Source organism: Bombus impatiens, unplaced genomic scaffold (genome assembly GCF_000188095.3).
Source record: "Bombus impatiens unplaced genomic scaffold, BIMP_2.2 scf_0136, whole genome shotgun sequence".
NCBI lineage: Eukaryota > Metazoa > Arthropoda > Insecta > Hymenoptera > Apidae > Bombus > Bombus impatiens.
Window position 1 is genome coordinate 2,600,954 of NT_176555.1, and position 18,697 is coordinate 2,619,650.

The following is an 18,697-nucleotide window of genomic DNA, read 5'->3' on the forward strand; positions in this document are numbered from 1 at the left end:
GCGGACCCCTAATTTCGCGGGTGCAGCCTCGCTCTTAGATAAGGCGGCCAATTGAATTGCTCGGTGATCACTCGTCGTCAGCGAGCGGAATATTTTTCAATTTGAATACAAAGCGGAGGATCGATTATTCGAAACGAATGGGCTCGCGGAGGCATTAAACGCGATATATTACAGTGAAAATTGGGGCTACGAGGGTCGAGAAAATCGCTGAGCCTTACACGGCGAGGAAATTTAAAGATGTATTTCAACATTGAATTATGTGGCTATTTATCGTCGAACGTTTTAATAGTACTCGACAATCTATATCTCAACGAAACAAGATAAACGTACATAATGAAGTTTTCAAATAAACTCTTCATCAAAATGTACTCTTTTTTAAATCTTCCAGATGTATCTTGTTCTTACTTGAACGTTGCTAAACTTGTAAACGACCACATAGCAGATTCATCGAATACGCTCGTAAAAAGGCGAAACAAATAGGTGTCATCCGAACGAAACGAAAAAGCGACCACTCCGGTTCGAGAGAGTCGATTAACATTTTAATCATTCAATTAACACGCACACGAGGCGAGGCTCGCCGTGCGTTTCCATATTTATTGGCTAATTAGCAGCGTTGTTCGCGCGTCTTAATTGAACAGGCCCGAGGAGGCTCGAGGCCGAAGCTTGCGCGAGATTCGCAATTTCCAGGGTGGCGAGCGGCGAATTAAACGCCGGGGCTAACGAGCATGACCGCCTTGTACCGATTTGGTGTGTTGCAATCGAGTTTTCGAAACGATTTCCCGATCGCGATTCGCGACACGCGTCCACTCTCCACCGGATATAACGCGTCGCAATCATCGTTCCTCGCGATCATATCGACGAGAATATGCTAGAAAGCCGAGCTCCTCGAGGTGATCGCCCAAACAAGATTCTTATCTTCTTCACGCTAAAATTTCTTTGAGCCTAAGTGCCTGTTCATTGTACGGAGAGATTGATTTTCAAATATTTGCGAGGTTGAGATGTTTGAACAGAAATATTATTCTAAAAGATCGATTGTGAGGTATACATTATGAATTTTTATCAAACAATGAAAAATTCGAACAAATTCCGTGTTTAGTTGGATATCAAAGCTACGGTACTTTCGAAAATATAGCGAAAACGATGTTCTTTTAAAATTATCGACAGCCGTAAAGTTATTTCATAAGATTCCATTTAAGATACCTCGACCCCGTACATAAGAAACTGAACACAAGATATTGGTCCATAAAATCTTACAATACGCCACACTTTTACTTCCATACAAAGCCAATTAAACTAACAATACACCGAACGAGTTCCAACAAACCACTCTTACCCAAAACTCAATCACGCCATTACAAAAACGAACCAATTCCGACTCCATGACATTTCTCCACCGGAAGCCACAAAGAAAAGAAAAATTTCATCCACTTTCACGATCGGTTGCGGTAAAATTTCGTCGGGCGTTCGCGAGAATTCTGTGTTTGCTCGAGGATCACGATTCTTTTTCAGGTGTGGACATTTCCTTTCGGGAGCGGTGATCGTGATTTCACGTACGTCCTATTAAAACGCCCGCAGACGTCTCGTTCTTATTCACACCACGATCGCGACGCCTCCTCTTCTTCGTCTACGTAATTGGGTTAACAGAACGCTGTTCACCTCGATGGCCGTGGCCGAACGCGGCTTCCGGCGCGCGACATCGCTTCGTACTTCGAGGAAACACCGTCCACCTTCCGGGTAATGATCGTCAATACGACAAAACGTAGGGTTGCTTGTGGTCGACTCGTAAAAAAGAAACGTCGCTAGTAATTGGTAGGTCTTGTTCTCTTTCACTTGAAGAATCTCGGAGAAATTCACGCTCACGGAAAGTGAGAACAGATTGTAAATGGCGAAAAGAACTGGTAGCTCGATCGGTTTCGAATGGTACGCAAGAGCTGCATGACCTAGAGACAGGGCAGGATTTGAGTGCCTCAGAAGCTAAATTAATTGATTTTTATTGATTTTTTAATTCCATTACACAGGTACAAGTTGCGATGATTTTGTTGATGCTTGTGCCCGAAAGTAGACAGTTAAAATTCAAAGAGTACTCGTCGCAAATCTGAATATCTCTCTGCTTATTCTTCTTAAGCACATCTATAAAAAAGAAACTGACCAATACGAAAATGGGAAATGAAACAGGATCTTCGAGCCCGTCAATTCACTAATTTAAATTTGACTTTCACCGAGCGATAACCAAGTTCACGAAGCGCAAAAAGACACCACCGGAGCGGTTGTTGCTCAATTAATCCGACCAGGGAGCGATCGAGGGACAAGCGAGAGATGTATATTCCGAACGAACGAGCAGCACATTAATTAATCATATGGCACCCACTTCAATTATCCGTGTTTCACGTGGTCGTTGCAAGTTGTTGGATCATTATCCAAACTGCCATGGACGTTTTTTTATTGGCCGCGACGGCACAATGACCCCCATCGGCACCCTGCCCACACGGTCCTGTCATAATTGTCAACGACGATCGAGAAAACCGTTTATTTGGGTCGGTGGAACGGAACTGGAACGTATCGCCGATTTATTATTAAGCGATCGGTGCTACATCGCACCGCGTTGCACCGAGCAACCCGATATTTGGAGCGTCCGGTTAATTGCAAGACGTCCAGTTAAAGAGCGTATCAATCGAAATGATCGTAAATTAATTCGACGATAAAGGTACCGGTGGACGTGGACCGGTTCGAGATGTGGATGAAAATAGGACCTCTTCACACGCGGGATCGTCGTCCATTGCGCCACCCCCCGCTGGTCCAGATGCATCTACTTAACATCAGCCAATAAATACACGTGCACGTATGAAAATTCATTTGGAAAGTTATTTCGTTAATAATCTTGCAAGGGGACGTTGAAAGATAAAAGATAAGTTCCACAGATTACGGTGCTGATAAATATCCTATCGCCGAAGAAATAGATGTTATGTATAGAAACACGTGAGTGTGACCTATTTATTAGATTTTTACATGCGATGAGATTCATTTTTAAATATTAAAACACACACGCGATGGTGTCGTACAAATGACGTATCGCGAGATATCTCGTCCAAGGATACTAAAGGCTTAAACTTATTCTAAGAACTTTACGATTTGTCAAAAGTAATAAGAAACTATTGAAAAAAGTTCGAACAGTTCAGTATATAATAGAGGAACTCGTTGCATTCAAGTTTTCAAACGACATACCGTTTCGCCAACGCTACGTTCACCGATAAAAGGTTCGCCGATAAGCGGCGACAAGTCGCCCGAATAGATCATTGCCGTATACCTTTACTTAATTGCGATTCAAGGTTCTCCAGCACTTTTGCGATCGGTTATCGAGAAAATGGGAAACGCAGAAAGCGGAGGTCACGTTGTCGCGTTGGCCCCGTTATCACCGAACGGAAAGCGTCGTCGCCGGACACGGGCATGCACGATCGATTGATAAGACCAGACATTGCAATCCACTCAGGTTTGCGCCGGCTAATCGACTCTCCGTGAATACGTTTCTAATTGCGAAAGTTACTGGCAAGGCGCTTTCGCGTCTTCGAATTAATGGCCGCGATTCGATCTGACCATTACGGGGCGCAAATGAGATTCCAACCATTTAAACAATCCCCTCGAGTCACGACAGAAAAATAATCGCTGCCATTAGCGAGCTCGTGCGCTTCTTAACGTAGTTCAATTTACGCGGCGTTTATCGGTCGGTATTGCAGGAAGATGCTTCGAGTGGGTGACACTAGGCGGCACCACCTTACTAGGAAATCGAGTTACCGATCCTTCATGATCGAGATCTGTTGAACCACAGATGGAAATTTGCTTCCTTAAATCTTATTTAAAGATCTTTCCCATTGTGAATTTCTTTACATTTTGATCCGATATGCGTATGCCTAATATAAGAAAACATACGTTTTTGTGTTGAAAATGTCTTTTATTAAAGAAGTATGTAAAAAAGAATGACATTATCGACGGGATACTTGTCGGTAAAATAGTATAGATCTATAGATCATTCTAACTTTCTTTTTAATGTTTACATCTTTGTTTACTCTCGATCCTTCCTGATATATTCGTTACCCTGCGTTCCATGAATTAGAAAAAAATAGAATAAATATTCCTTTCAAATTGGAACAGGTTCTTACGTCAAAATCACATTCACTAGTGATACGCACAATTACTTAAAGTACATTCGATCCATTTTTTGCAGTTTTCCTGTCCAACGAAATCCGAAAGTCATCGTTACGCGTTCATCGGTCTAAATGAAATCCCTATCTTTGATCTGATCTAATCTATGGAGCATCTAATATTCATATTACGCCTTCCTTTAAAGCCGAAGCTAATACACTTCCTTGTATCCTTTTATTGTTTCTTTTTTCTCTTTTTTTTTTTTTTTTTTGTTAAACGAAACACGTGTACCTTTTCTCCGATTGATTTGACCAGTAGCAAAGGAGGAAGTTTGCGAAACTGGCGGTGATATTTGCAACCGGCCACAAAGAAGCCTTTTATTATCTTTCAGTCATTTCGGCCGACTCTCCTCGGGATTTCTTCGGTATCGAACCGTGACGAAAGACTCGATGAGACGTGAAAAAAGTGAAATCTCGGGACATATATGGGCCGATCTTGACTTGCTTTCGATCCCATTATTTGAAACAGTTAGCGTAGCGCTCAAGTCGAAGCTTTCGTAGATATATACTCAGACTTTCGCTTATGTTCCAAAATTACAATTCCAACTTCCATCTCGCTTGATCAGTTTATTAATCAGTTAATTAAAGTACTGAATTTTCAATCTTATCTTTAATGATTCTAACAATCTTTTTTCCCCTTTTTCAGTATTTTTCGACCGATTTATGTATCCTATCTATCATCAAAATAATGAAGAGGTGTATTCGTGCATTCTAGGGTACTCACCATCGACGTGAAATAGAACTTCTCGAATTCTCTCTCGTGAAGTCGCGCCGCTGATAGATTGGTCGCAGAATGTTGCGCGTGTTTCGATAGCACGTCGTCGCCTTTCTTGCAGAACCAGGATAGTACCTGTAATAATACAATGTTATTAATAAAATGGACAAATTGTTTATCATCGACCGGTATCGATTAAATTACTTTTCTTTTCGATCTTTTAGAAAGTAGAAAACTAAAAATCACCTCCTGCTTTAAAACTTTTGCGTAAAACTTGAAACCACAGTACCATTGTACCAACAGTTTTGTTGTAATCGCTAAACATTTCAACGTAACACAGTGAGTAACACAGGCGCGCGATAAACTTCAAGTCAAAACTCATGACTGGCATCGTCAAAGTTTCTCCAAGCGCAATATTTGCTACCTTCTAGCACGTAACTGGAGAATTTAACGCGGCAGGACAGTGAGTAATTAACGTCTGCCTGGATTCGTTAAATAATTAAGAACGATCGTGGCTGTTCCGTGCTCGACGGCGGAGGTCTGGTTATTTATGAACGTCATAGTACACCTCGAGTGAAACGTTTGAACACACGACACGCTAGTCTGTTTTACGTGCTCCTGCGTTCTTCCAATAAATACACATCTCGTACCAAATTCGAGTAATTTATTAGCGAGACGAGAGAAAGGAAGATTCAACCATTTTGACGTTTTCATTTTATTGTACGATTTTTTCTTATTCCAGGCATTTACGTAACGACGACGGATGAAAAGTCGGCGATGATCGCGAATAAGTTTTCTAAACACTTTAGAATCTGTTAATAACGTAACCCCACTCGTTTGCATAAAGTTTGCATAAAGAAAATAAAATGCAGTAGACGCAAAATATTACCAAAATTCCATGCAGTACGCAATCTGTTGTACATGATTAACCGAATAGACAGTCTTCTCACTAACCAGAAGAGATCTGATTTTCGCTTCGTCATCCCATCAATGCGCCAGCTGTTATTCTACTTATACTCTATCCTCGACACCTTGCAAAGCTCATAATTATTTCCTATTCTGCTGGAAAGGAAAAAACGAAAATCAAAGAGCAGAGAAGCAACGCAACATCTTCTCTTCGCAACTCGACGAAACAAAACTTTATCGATTCGATTTTCCAGCACGGAAAATCAGTTTCTTGGTGATAGATCAGATTCACCTGCCGAGCACGCGTTATCCCCGGGGCAACAGCTCGGTACGGGTATCCGCGTGCTCTTTTAGCCGATAATTAGATCGCTGGTACGGGCGTGTCACGCGTGATTAATGATTCGTCGTTGCGGTTGGACGTGGCGGCGAGCGAAAAGTCCGCGAGAATAATTAACGGGAACAGCTGGAAGAGAGAATGTGCCGATCGAGTACGAAGAGCATGTGGAAGGAGGAGTGCGAGATCGTCCTCGCGATTATCATCGTCGTTGCCGACGTCGAGGAGCTTGAACGAAGGAAACCAGCTAGTTTGTCCGTGGAAGGACCACAAAACGTGTCAGATCACGAGCAAAGTTTGGTTTTTCGGGTCACTGGGCCGCGTTAGGCGGGCGACGATCGGACAGAGGCGTGGACGCGCGAGAGGAACGCCGCGAGTGGGATTAATTCGCCGAGATTTGGCTGGTCGTTTGAAAAAGTGTGCCGGTAATTGCGACCGACCGGCTGAAGGATGGTTACCAAGAGATGGATCATGGAGGAGCGAGGGACGAGGATCGAGTAGAAAGTAACGAACGAGAATGTTAGCGACTACTGCAGGTCCCGATGCTTTTGGATTTCTTGATTTATGAACCAGGTTTAAGATACTCGTGATCGAGGAAATTTCGTGATCTTACAGCTATATACTTAATGGTATTGTCGTTAATAAAAATTGGAGGAGTATAGATGTTCTTGTAACTTCGTTGCGTAAGTTTAATGGATCTTTCTATATGGATATCGTAATATTCTAGCGTGACAACGTACGTCCGTAAGTCACTTGCTACAATTACGATACAGATGCAACTTGAACTATACTATACTATATTTCAAGCCTACAAACCTATTCTCATAAACCATTATATTTAAAATCGACAAGTCTAATAAGTTACACGAATATTGACACGGATCTTGAAGCAGACCAAAACAATTCACAGTGGAAAACTTACAACATTTCAGGAAACCAAACTTAAGCAAAAATTTCTTAACCTATGTCCCTTACGGACAAACAATATCCAAGCAAGCTATCAGATCCAAGAAACATAAATTCCCGTTTCCATTCACTGTCAATAAAATAATCTTCGACTTCTAGCTATTCTTCGACCAGTCGATAGCTTGAAGCTATGAAACCGAGTCTCACAGAAACGAACACTTTGTCCCATCCTTTTAAGGATTAAGCGGAAACTTCTTGGATCATAAGCGCGCAGGTTATGCGGGTTACTGGGCCGCGAAATGCGATGAAACTGCGACGATGGAAGCGCGTGCAGGTGCAAGCGTGTGCAAACGACGTGCGCGTTATCGCGCGGCCACGTCGTGCCGTGTAAACACACGGCTGACAGGTATTTAGATTCGAGCGTGGCGCGCGTCGCTTCCGCCTGCGTCGCATCTTCTCACGAGAATGGACGATCCTATCGTCAGCGAGGAATGCCCGATAACGCGCAGTCATGAATTAATATGGACACCTTCTGCACGCTACAGGCATCCTGCGAAAGTTGTCTTCCACGCGAAATCACGGGGTCGTGATCTGCTGGCGATCCGCGTCTCGGATCGTGCGTATTCGCGTGGGTGTTGGATGTTTGAGAATACGACGGATAGGTGGAAGAGGGTGTAAGTGAGAGGAACGTGCGAAATTGCTGTTTCTGGTGGATAACGGCGGATTATGAATTTTGATATCTTCGTGAACGTAAACGAGCCTCTCACAAACCAATTGAATAAACTTCTCTTTTTGGTGATTTCTTAATCTCGTTACATAAATACTGACACGATCGATGTTTCATTTCCAAGAAACGGTTCAGTTAAAAGTCAATAATTCGACGATAGATAACGCAAAGATATATTGGTTAAGTGAATTTGCTGAAATTGCTGACGCACCGTGTGCATCGTATAATGTCTACTCAATGCAATCAGTGACGCATCATATGCGTCACGTGAAGGAATTCGTGTTATCATTATCAGACAGTACCGAAGAAACTGGTCAGAGAAATAGGATCACGCAGAAGTAGTATTGCAGAAAATATTGTATGAAATTACAAAGTGGTGTTGGTTTTAAGATAAAAAAGTAATGCATAGTAATGGAAGCTATCAAGATTTCAAAATATCTATTCACAGGGATGAACCTCTAGTTGCAGATCGATTTCAAATAAGTTAATGACTAAACGATCTAGTCCATAAACTTTTTCGCTGGTCCGAATATATTCGTCTGTGTCTAACAAGAATACGTTCTCGGTTCTTTTATATGAAGCGCTCTATATGAAGCGCTCATTGTCAAGATCACACCGACAAGTTTTATAGCAAGCACATAGTTTCTTAAATAGAATACGTTCCACATAGCGACCGAAGCGGTCTTTGTTACCAAGCTGAATGAAGACCTTTTTCGATGCACCTTTCCCGAAACGCGCGTTTTACGATGCCGCCTCATTTGGCTGTTGGGGCGAGCCTCGTTTTATCGTCCCACATTCGTGGCGTGGACGAGATGGAAAGGACGTCGAACCAGGAACATGATCGCTTAGCTCGGAGACCCATCGAGACCCAAATTTTTATCATCGACCCTAGGGTGCTCGTGTTCATCTCCCTTTCATCCTCATTCGGGGTGCTCAGTGGGTTTACGGGCCAGGATCCTCGCTTTCGACGATAATTTTATGACCCCTATGGAGTTTCTGTTATAGGGATGATTGCTGGTTTCGTTAAGGGCTTTGAAATAGGGCTGATCTTATAAAAGATAAATGGAATAGGGGAAAGAATGAGAATCGATGTCTGATTACATAGTGCAATTAGTTTTGTTTATATAATTGGACAATAGGTTCGTGGATTTTCAACTGCGCGTGGCATATCACGTCGTACCTCTAGTGAATCAGCATTTTGACTTCGTAGCGTGAGTTATACGAAGCTTTCATTATAGAAGATGATTCTTGGTTGTTCGAACGTGCTGTTGTATCGTTCAAAATACGTAATAATTAATACATAATATATCGTGTATAGGAAAGTACTGAGAAAATGAGTAAAAAAAACGCAAACAGATTTTTCATTTTAATCTTTCCAAGGCACAAACACCGACTGGATCTGTAGGTAGGACTGGGATCGGTAACTAAAGCAACCGTGCCCAGAGGTGGAACATGGATCAATAGCATGAGATGGGTCACCCACGCGAGAATCGGTGGCTCCCTGTCGCTGAAAGTTCGCTGGATTCTCGCATCGATAGTCGCATCAATCGGTCTATCGGTCAGCCCGATGTCAGGCGAGATTAGCGCAGGCTAACGTTTATTTACACGAAGCTACGGCGTGTAAGTATACGGAGGATTAATGGCGGATACATTAAAGCGCATCTCTCGCTTCTATAACGCGTATTTATAGGTATCTCAACACTGACGTTACGTTACCTTGTCTCTGTAACTCGGGAACAGTCTGTATGATCGAGTCTCTATGATTAAACAGATAACTGTAGAACAGTCTGGCACGTCTATTGTATCGATAAAATCGATTCGTAATTTAATTATACAAGTTTCGCTGATCAATATTCAGGCAAAGTGGCTACAAAGGATCGTGTCATAACACTTTCAGAGAGAAATGCAAAACAGTGGGAGTTCCCGTATTGATTATGCATGGACGCCTACGAAAAGTATCGATGAACGAGTTTTAATCGATTCCCTGTGACGAGAATGTCTACTAAGTCAGGCAACCTACAAGAAACTTGAATGTACGAACGCTTTATCAAGTTACAATGACGCAAATGGCTGACAGGGAAATTCAACAAGGAATTTAAGATACATTAAAGACAAGGCATCGTGTTATCACTACATACTTCGCACAACACGGAAAGGTACAAAAAAAGTTCAGCCAAGAAAAGAGAACAGCAGAGTTTCGATTACACAACGCAAAAAAACCTGCTCGCAATTATACCGAAATTTCGACGTAGAAAGCAAAGTACAGAGCGTGTTATTTTCCTCAGCTACATGTAACACGTCCGAAAAACACGTTGCATAACGTCGAATTCAAGGAAACGAACGAAAGTTCGCTGTAGAGGACTATGGTCGTGGTTTTGGGTTGAAAATTGACGACACCGTGAGAGAGAAGAGCGATCCAGCATGCGACGAGCGAATAGTAGCCATTAGTCTCCGGGACAAGTGCTCGTTCTCGATGGAACAATTACTCGGACCTTTAACAGGCTGTAAAATAGTGCTTCTCTGCGCGAAACGCAAAAAAAAAGGAGATGGAGAGAGAGAGAAAAAATGAGGAAGCTACGTCGAAATTCAGCCGGGCGCGTTTTATTGCTTCGTTCGGCCGCCGACGATGAGATTCGGTAAGTATGCCGTAGCCGCAATCAACGTCTTCAATGAGTAATCGCACAGCCCAGAGGCTCATTCTCGTTCTCGTTGGCGATCGAGAAAGAGAGGCGGACGACATTCGTCTCGATCCTTCTGAATGGACTTGGTCGATCGCCCGTAGGAGAGAAACAATTTTGTACACGGACGAGGATCATTTCTCTCGATGTTTTTGAACGGTTAAAGTTACGCGTGGTAATGTATACGACACGCGTGGTACGCTAATGTCGTTCGAAGGAGCATCCAATTAGTCTCGAGTAATGTTAATGGTGGGTAACCGACGAATCTGTGGAGCGCTCTAGATTGGGTGCACTCGTGAAGATAGCTGCTCTTGTTGCTCTTGTTGCGAGAAATGCGAGAGTATCATGATGGACATTTGTTAATATTTACGTTTGCTAATGAGCGTATACAAACGATAGTCCTTTTTTAGGCATCGAAGGTTTGCTACTAGGCGTTAAGGAAATAACGGACTTCAGAGGAATTGCGATGACATTTAACACTTAAGAATTGTAGTATTTCAAGTTTCTATTTCTTTACGATATAGACATGTTTCTGACATATTCGACGCTGAACGATTCAGATACCCTGACTTCCTATCTCACATTTTATGATCGCTCTAAAATTATCTACATATATCGCACTGAACAGGTAGTACGAGAATACACCAGGAATTAAGCAGAACCGCGGAGGAGTATTTTGGTGCACGTCTACTTTGCATACAATGGCCCATAATTCTCTGTCTATGAATTCTAATAAATAATCAAATCTGCAAAGACCCGGTATAAGATTGACGGTGATTTATCTTTCGCGAAAGGCTCGTGGCTGAAAATCCTGTGACAGACAAGCGACTGCGGACGCGTTTTTTTGTGGCGCAACACGTTCGAACAGAGGACTAGCCAGATATTATACGACGATTTCATAAATTATGTAAGCGCTCTGGTATGCCCAACACGGCAGCTCATAAATTACCCGCGATCAATGTACCGGCTGATTTTTATCAGGCAACAAGTATGCAGCTTGGTGATTTAAATGCAGCGTTACGCGAGCACCAGACCGATACTCCAAACGCGCTAACGAATCGGGTCGATTGATAACGATCGATTGACCTACGTATCCGCGTCAACGAATTACTTCAATCACCGTTATCCACCTTATGCCTAACACAATTCATTCCTGTGAAATAATCCTCCGTGATATGTGTTCGTGAAATCTCTCCGTGTGATCCCTTTTCTCTATCTTCCTCTCTATTCAACGATCTGTTATTAAATAATACAGCCACATATTCACTTATTTTCTCACCTAAGCAGTTCTCAAAATTTCTCAACATCCTATATACCTCGTCCTTTTATAATTTTTGTCATTTTATTTTGAACGACGATTGCTTAAAAAATCTTGCATCGTCGTATAAATAATAGAAATTAATAATGATAGTAATAGTTGGTTTTGCATCTCAGTACACGCTCCGTATAAGTGCGTTAATTAGATTTTGGACTTTTTGAAGCCATTATTACGACGAATTCTTAAGAATCGAACAGAGACTGTTCGTTTACAGGCCGAGCGAATTCTCGAGTATCGTTTGTAAATTTATATCAAAGCAGACTAGCTATTTCAGCTAACATCGGTTAATTTCTGTTCCTTATTTCAAATAAATATTAAATTGACATGTGTATAGATCTTAATAAATTCCTATTATTCCTGTATCCTTAAAATTGCTATTCGATATATTTATACCAATATTTATAGCAGGACTAGGTACATTCCAACGTCCACTTTGCGTGTTATCGACGCTGCGACAGTGGACACAGGGACAAGCCTAGAAAGAGCATCCAGACTATTAATATTCCGTGGAATCTGATTGCAAACGGTGGTCTGATTAGTTGCCTTGCTCGAGTCAGATCGCGATTAAACAAAATGAAAACGAGCCACGAAGGGAGGCGGGAGAACCACGAGGGAATAGAGAAAGAGATAGCGGCGCTAGAAGCGCGCCAGGTAATGAGGATACAATTTACTTCTAATAAGAAGATACGCGTCATATTTTATGAGAGTAGCAGTCGCTTCCGCGCCATGTATGGCGACCAGTTCGCGTTAAAGCTACTTGCGAGCGCGCCAGCCCATTAACAGGCGCGAATGTCTTAACGAGAGACACTACGAGCGAAACGAAATCCCTTGGATATCGCACCCTTATCCTTTGCAACCCTCTCTCACGCGGACAGCACAATGAAATTCACCGTATAAAATACCGTAGCTTAGTGGCGCGGGTTTTACGCTGCCGGCTCGCGGAATGATCATACGCACACACGGTAGGCGTTCACTAGCTTGTAAATCCTCCCGTGAAATTAACGAGCCTCCACCGATTGCCGCGCGTCGGTGTACCGCACCGCCATGATATTTTTTCAGTGCCTCTTGTCGTTTCTGAGGTCGTTCCGATGTTTAAACGGTTGTTCGGGATCCGAGATTTGTGGATGTGTGGCACTGGGCTTGATTTTACGGATGCCTCAAGCTTGTTGAGAACGTAAGGTGGAATTTTTTGGAACGTAGAATGTGCGTGCTTTACGTTTCGTCTTCTTCCTTTTTGGCACGAAAGTGGCGATTCTTCTTATTGCGAAAAGATATACGACCGATCCTTCGAATGCTTGGAACGCGTGTTTAAGAATAGCCGCAACTACCGTATTCTATGCGTAAGAGTGAATTGGAAAGATGGAAAGATTTTTTAATAATTAAGTACACAAGGAATTTTCAAGCTTGACATTTTTCTGAAAAGCTCGTTGTCGAACGAAGGAACTTTATCCTCCTTTCTCGACTTACTCTTGTCCAGAATGTAATCTTCTGGGTGGAAGTACCACTCATTCAGAAATGTCTTTTATATTTACAAGAATCGCAATAAACGAAACGCGTTACAAAGTAACTTGTAACCAGCGATCATAAAGAGGTAGGGAAAAAAAAGATACCGGCCGTTAAGAGGATCCATATAATCCGAGTCTCGTACAAATCTTGGCGGATAACACTACCGTGGATCGTCAACCTAAATCATACTTCTTAACCAGCGATAATTGTCAAAGCGGCGAGGGCAAAAAGGTGGGCCACTTACGAGGCATCGTCGGTGGATTTACATGAAAGAAAGCCACGAAAGGATGGGAAAAGGAAAGGTTGGAAGTGAAGAAGGAGCCCACGGAAATTGCAACCGAATCAATTTGATCGCGAGTCGTTTGTATCAGGCCCGGAGTCTATTTCAACTCTAATCGCGGTTCCCTCCTCTAATGACAGTGAACACCGACGTGGCGCGTTCCTCCGTGTGTAAGTCGCGAGCGTGTTCAGCCACGGTTGCCTACCGTACTGTCGGTTAAGGTGATTCAAAGTGAGGAGAGCTGCTTTCAGTGAAGTAGACGGCAACTGATTACGCAGTTTCGAGGAAGAGAGCCGACGACTGGGTGTATCGTATATGGAAGGAAGGGTTCTCCGCTGGGACTCGAGATTATAGTTATTACTGTAATAAAGATACACGGTTTGTTTGCTCTCGAACGCGAAGGAAAAGGGGGCTTCTCATCCTCGGCAACGCTCGCCGAGAGGAATGCCGCGATTCATTCGGTCGGCTCGCGGGAATACAACCGTCCCCGACGTGTAATAAAATGTTTACACTGGCTAAACGGTTCCCTCGATTCCTCTACCATCTTACATGCGACCGCGTTTTTTACTACCTACTTTTCCTGCATTTACCTCTTCTTATATAAATTCTTTTTTCTCTTCTTCTTGCCACGGACACAGATAATTCTAAACAATGACATACTTCTTAGGCTGAGAAAGGCACTTGCCAGTTTTTACGCTTGTTCGAATCACGAGCTTACGGATTGTTAATTAATTCCGATTCTCCAGATTCAAATGCGAAATTAATCTAGGTAATCGAATCTAGAGGGTGGGAATTAATTACCGATGGAATTGCGAGAGGATATTAATTAATTGCAAAAGGATACATTGAGAAGATTACAAGAGTTTGCAGCGATTAATAATTTCTCGAAGCTACTTAATTTACTTAGTTGCTGCAAACATCCGTATCGTAAATTGACCCTTGTAAAGCTCGTTATTTAAAATAAAAGTATTATGGCTGAAGCTTTCCTATTTCCTTGATACTCCATGCAATACTTGTGTAGTTGGGATAGTAGTAATCGCTAACGAAAGATTCATCGACACCCTTGAAAAACTATCGAAGGTAGAAACGTGACAGAAGAGGGGCGGGGAACGGGGCAGGAGCTATTTCTTTCGGATGATCGTTGTCCTCTCGCGGATACGTGATTCTTCCGTGGCGAACACGGTTCTGCTTTTAGCACAGTGCCAGGTGAGAGTGCATTTTATGGACAATTAACGATCGTTCCCACGGGAACACTTTGTAGGGGATACTCGGTTTCGTCGATCCTGCGTTCCCGCTGATAAGCGGATCGAACGTGACCAATTAAAGGACGCCTTGTACGAGATCAGTTTTCGTTTCGCCGTGCGCCGCGGACTTTCGAACGCAGTTTCACTCTCGAAAAACGGGTACGTTCGTGATCTCTTCGCATCCCATTTGTCGTGTCGCGAATCCCCGTTTCCTCTCGAAGTAGAATCGTTAGAGAATAATCGTTAGAATTAATTATATTAATCACCTACTAAGTTTTGGTCATTTATAATTGTATTTCTTTCTTAATACAAGTTCAGTTAGTCGATCGAATATACGTAGAAAAAATGTAACATTCCAATCCTTCGTAGGAAAAATGTATTGTTGACGATTCGAACGAAGTTTCCATCTCTAATTTCTTCCAGATGAATTTTTATTCTTATTGGAAAGAGTTTCAAGTATTCGATTTAACGTATGATTGTATAATACAGTAGAAACATTGTTAGGCATCGTAGAATCGTTCTCGAATTTTTTGATAATCTAATATGATAAAATGGCTAGGCTTGAACATAAATATCGTGGAAAAATATCCTTTCTACAACATCTTAATCACACAACGAAACCTAACCAAACTAAACGTATCTTCGAAACCGCATTCTTTAAAACGGGACCTCAATTTCAACTCTCTTATTTCCACTTCTCCAAAATTTCTTAAGTACATATACACTGTAACCGAAAAAAACCAGGTTGAAGAAGCAATTTCAAGAAATGTGTCGTACAGTGAGATACGTAGTTGTTTCACCAATCTCTACTACCCCCGATAAGATAAGACTCGCGACAGAACCACTTAACGTGACAAGCACTTTCAAACAGCGATGCACGCGCCTAATTACGCGCGAAGGAACGCGCGTTTATATGCTATCTGCGTTTCCTAGTTACGGTCGATGCAGAGGGCATTGTTCGAATCGTAGCACGATGTTCGTCGGATGAAATTAGTCTGGCCCTCGCGTGCTTCTTTAATTATCCGGCTGTTCCACGAGAATTCGTGGGGATTCCCATGGGAAACAAAAGCAGAGGCGACAGACGCACGAGAAGCCTCTAAACAGTGGCAATCGCGTTTTAATTACGCGACGCTTCATCGTAAAACTATAGGGGGCAGGATTCGCAATTCGATGAATATAGAATAAGGTGCTCAGAACGTGTAGACGACTTTTTTTGGATAAGAGTAGATTTTTTTATTTATATCGGACGAATATTTATTTTGGACATACGATTGTCGTGTAAAATTAGCTATTTAATATAAAGAAATTTAGTTACAGATTGAAGTTAAAATATGTCAACTGTACAATACAAATACGCTCTAAACCGGATTAAAATTTGTATTCGATAAAAAAGATACTGATTCAGCGGATGTGATGGATCCCGGAATATTTATTTTAGATATAGAATTGCTGGACGAAATTGGACATCAAAATATTTTAGTATTTCGATTTAAAATATTTTCTAAGAAAATAATATTATCATATGAATTTAACTGGAGGATCTCGATCACGACTTGGCCGAATATTATTTTATGCTAAGTATCTACGATTCTGTCGTGTTTAGTCTACATCCGAGGAGTGTTGTAACAAGACAGCTATGTTATTACGAAACAAATGAAATCAGCCACGTGGAAGTTTTCACCTAGGAAAACCAATGCATGGTTACGTCTTCCTTGAATTAAAATATAGAGAAATCGACATCTTCTCACGAGAATCAACCATTTCCCCGTTTCTCACACGCGATCCATCTTTGCTATTTCGCTACTACATAAACATCGACTTGACCATCGTACCACTCCAATCGCATTTGAATTCCATCCAAGCGACATCACCCACACCGATCGTCCCAGTCATCTCCTATCTTCTCCGGACAAAGGACACCATATACATAGTTCATCAGCCAAAAATCAAGCAAAACAAGCTCAATCCCTGAGGATTTATCCACGTGGTCGTGGGAACGGTCGGGACAGACACGATCGTGGCGCGTGGGGAACGACGTTTCCGGTCCTGGCTCGTTCGCAGAATCGGTCGCGTCGTCGAACAGCTTCGCGCGTCACTTCGTCGCCGTTGAATTATGGCCGCGACCGGGCGCAGTATAATTCGTCGAGCGTATAATATATTGCGAAAATCAAACACGTCTGACAGCCGGCTGGCTAGACAAAAGGCGCCATTGGCGAAACGTAAATCACCTTAGGAGGCGAGTCTCCTCGGGACGACGCTTCGGGGTCACATGCTGCCACCTTTCTCCCCACCCTCGTTCCTCCCCTTCTTTGCCATCGTGTCTCCCCTTTCGTCGCTCGGGTGGCTGTTGGTCCGGTACCCTGGACTTCGCGCAGCCTCCTTAAGAGGACCACACAGCGTGGTCTCGAACATGCCGAGCCATGGAAGTCCTCTGCGAGTCACCGTAGGACGTCGCGTACAAGTGTTTACGGACCGGTCTCTTCTCTCTCGTTCGAGGCCGATTTTGAGTACCTGCTAGCTACTTGCTGCTCCGAGCGCCGCGATCGTTATCTCCATCAGATTCGTGAACCACCCCTTCCACACCTGACTCTTTACCCTCCGGCTCTGGCACGCTTTTTGGTTTTACTTTCGTTGATCGAAAGGGGGGTACTGGGTAACAGGGTTGGAGAAAGGTGAATACACGAAAGGGTCTGCACGTAGACTATGGAAACATGGAATGGTTTCATGGTGTGGGGTGAAGTGAGATCGAGGTAAATTTTGTATTACGACGAGCAGACTGTTTATGTGTCTACGACATAATTTAAAGACATAAAATAAAAATTTTAGTTCTTTGCTTGTAAAAATATATGAAATTTTTGAACAGCTGTTTATAACATTTGAAAATACTTTATAAGATATGGTTGAATGATATTGAAACATTAAACTGTGGCTTCAAAGAAGTATTTCATAGTAAGACGTCGATTTGGAAGAATAGTAAGCTGCTCTCATAAGGCGTGAGTGTCAGTAAGAGAGTACCTTTGCTCTCATTTATACATAAGTATATCATCTAGGTTATAAATATGTATCAACTCTTCTGTTCTTTAAATAGATGCGCATAAATGCATAATATTAACAGCGCGGTCGACAACGTCTAAAATTTTATTCAATGGTGCCCTTTGTTTTCGCACCTGGTATCAACATACGTAACATACCAGGTATATCTTAGCTAAAATTAATGAATGAACTAGCTAGAGCCTACCTCTCAACGAACATCCACCTCCACTATCCGTAAGCACGTTCTTCTAACATTCATAGATAAACACGATCGTCATTTACTAAATACAATCAACATAAAGATAATCGACAATCTTACCAATTAATCAATCACTAATCAAAATTATTTCTCTTCTCTCGATGCGGAAATTCTCGCACCCCGAAAAATAACCTTGTAATTAGACATCCTCTTCGTTTCACACATAAGTACGTCACTACGAACAAATAAAACATCCACGATTCACCCCTATTAATTTCTTCTGAATTTTCTTGGTCCAGAAATCGATGTGTCGACGATCGGTTCTTGACGCACAGAACTGTTCGGTTGGTCACGCATGTCGTGCGATCGGTTGATACGTCGCGAGTTCGACAATCGATCACAGATTCGGTAATCGATCACGGGATTGGTAATCGGTCGCGAGCACACACGTAGCCGCGAGATTCAGACGAGAGCGAGACCTCAGAACGATCGGATGCTGCCGGCAGAGAAAGAGTCACTGATGCCCGGTCCGATCGCGCGTCAAGACGTACCTACGCCGCAACAAGCCGCACGCCCCTCCTACTTGGTCATGATACTTGCGCCACATTGCCCACACCTTCCGTTTCCGAAACATCGATTTCGATTTAATGACCGG

At 42.6% G+C, this 18,697-nt stretch overlaps 1 protein-coding gene across 1 annotated transcript in view; it reads right to left on the bottom strand.

The window, feature by feature from the left end:
• Window positions 1-18,697, bottom strand: part of LOC100745489 (puratrophin-1) — a 137,945-nt gene that overhangs the window by 48,302 nt on the left and 70,946 nt on the right. The window contains exon 9 of the mRNA XM_033319203.1: window positions 4,921-5,046. Within this exon, the coding sequence (XP_033175094.1) occupies window positions 4,921-5,046 (126 nt within the window). The remainder of the gene's footprint in view (window positions 1-4,920; window positions 5,047-18,697) is intronic.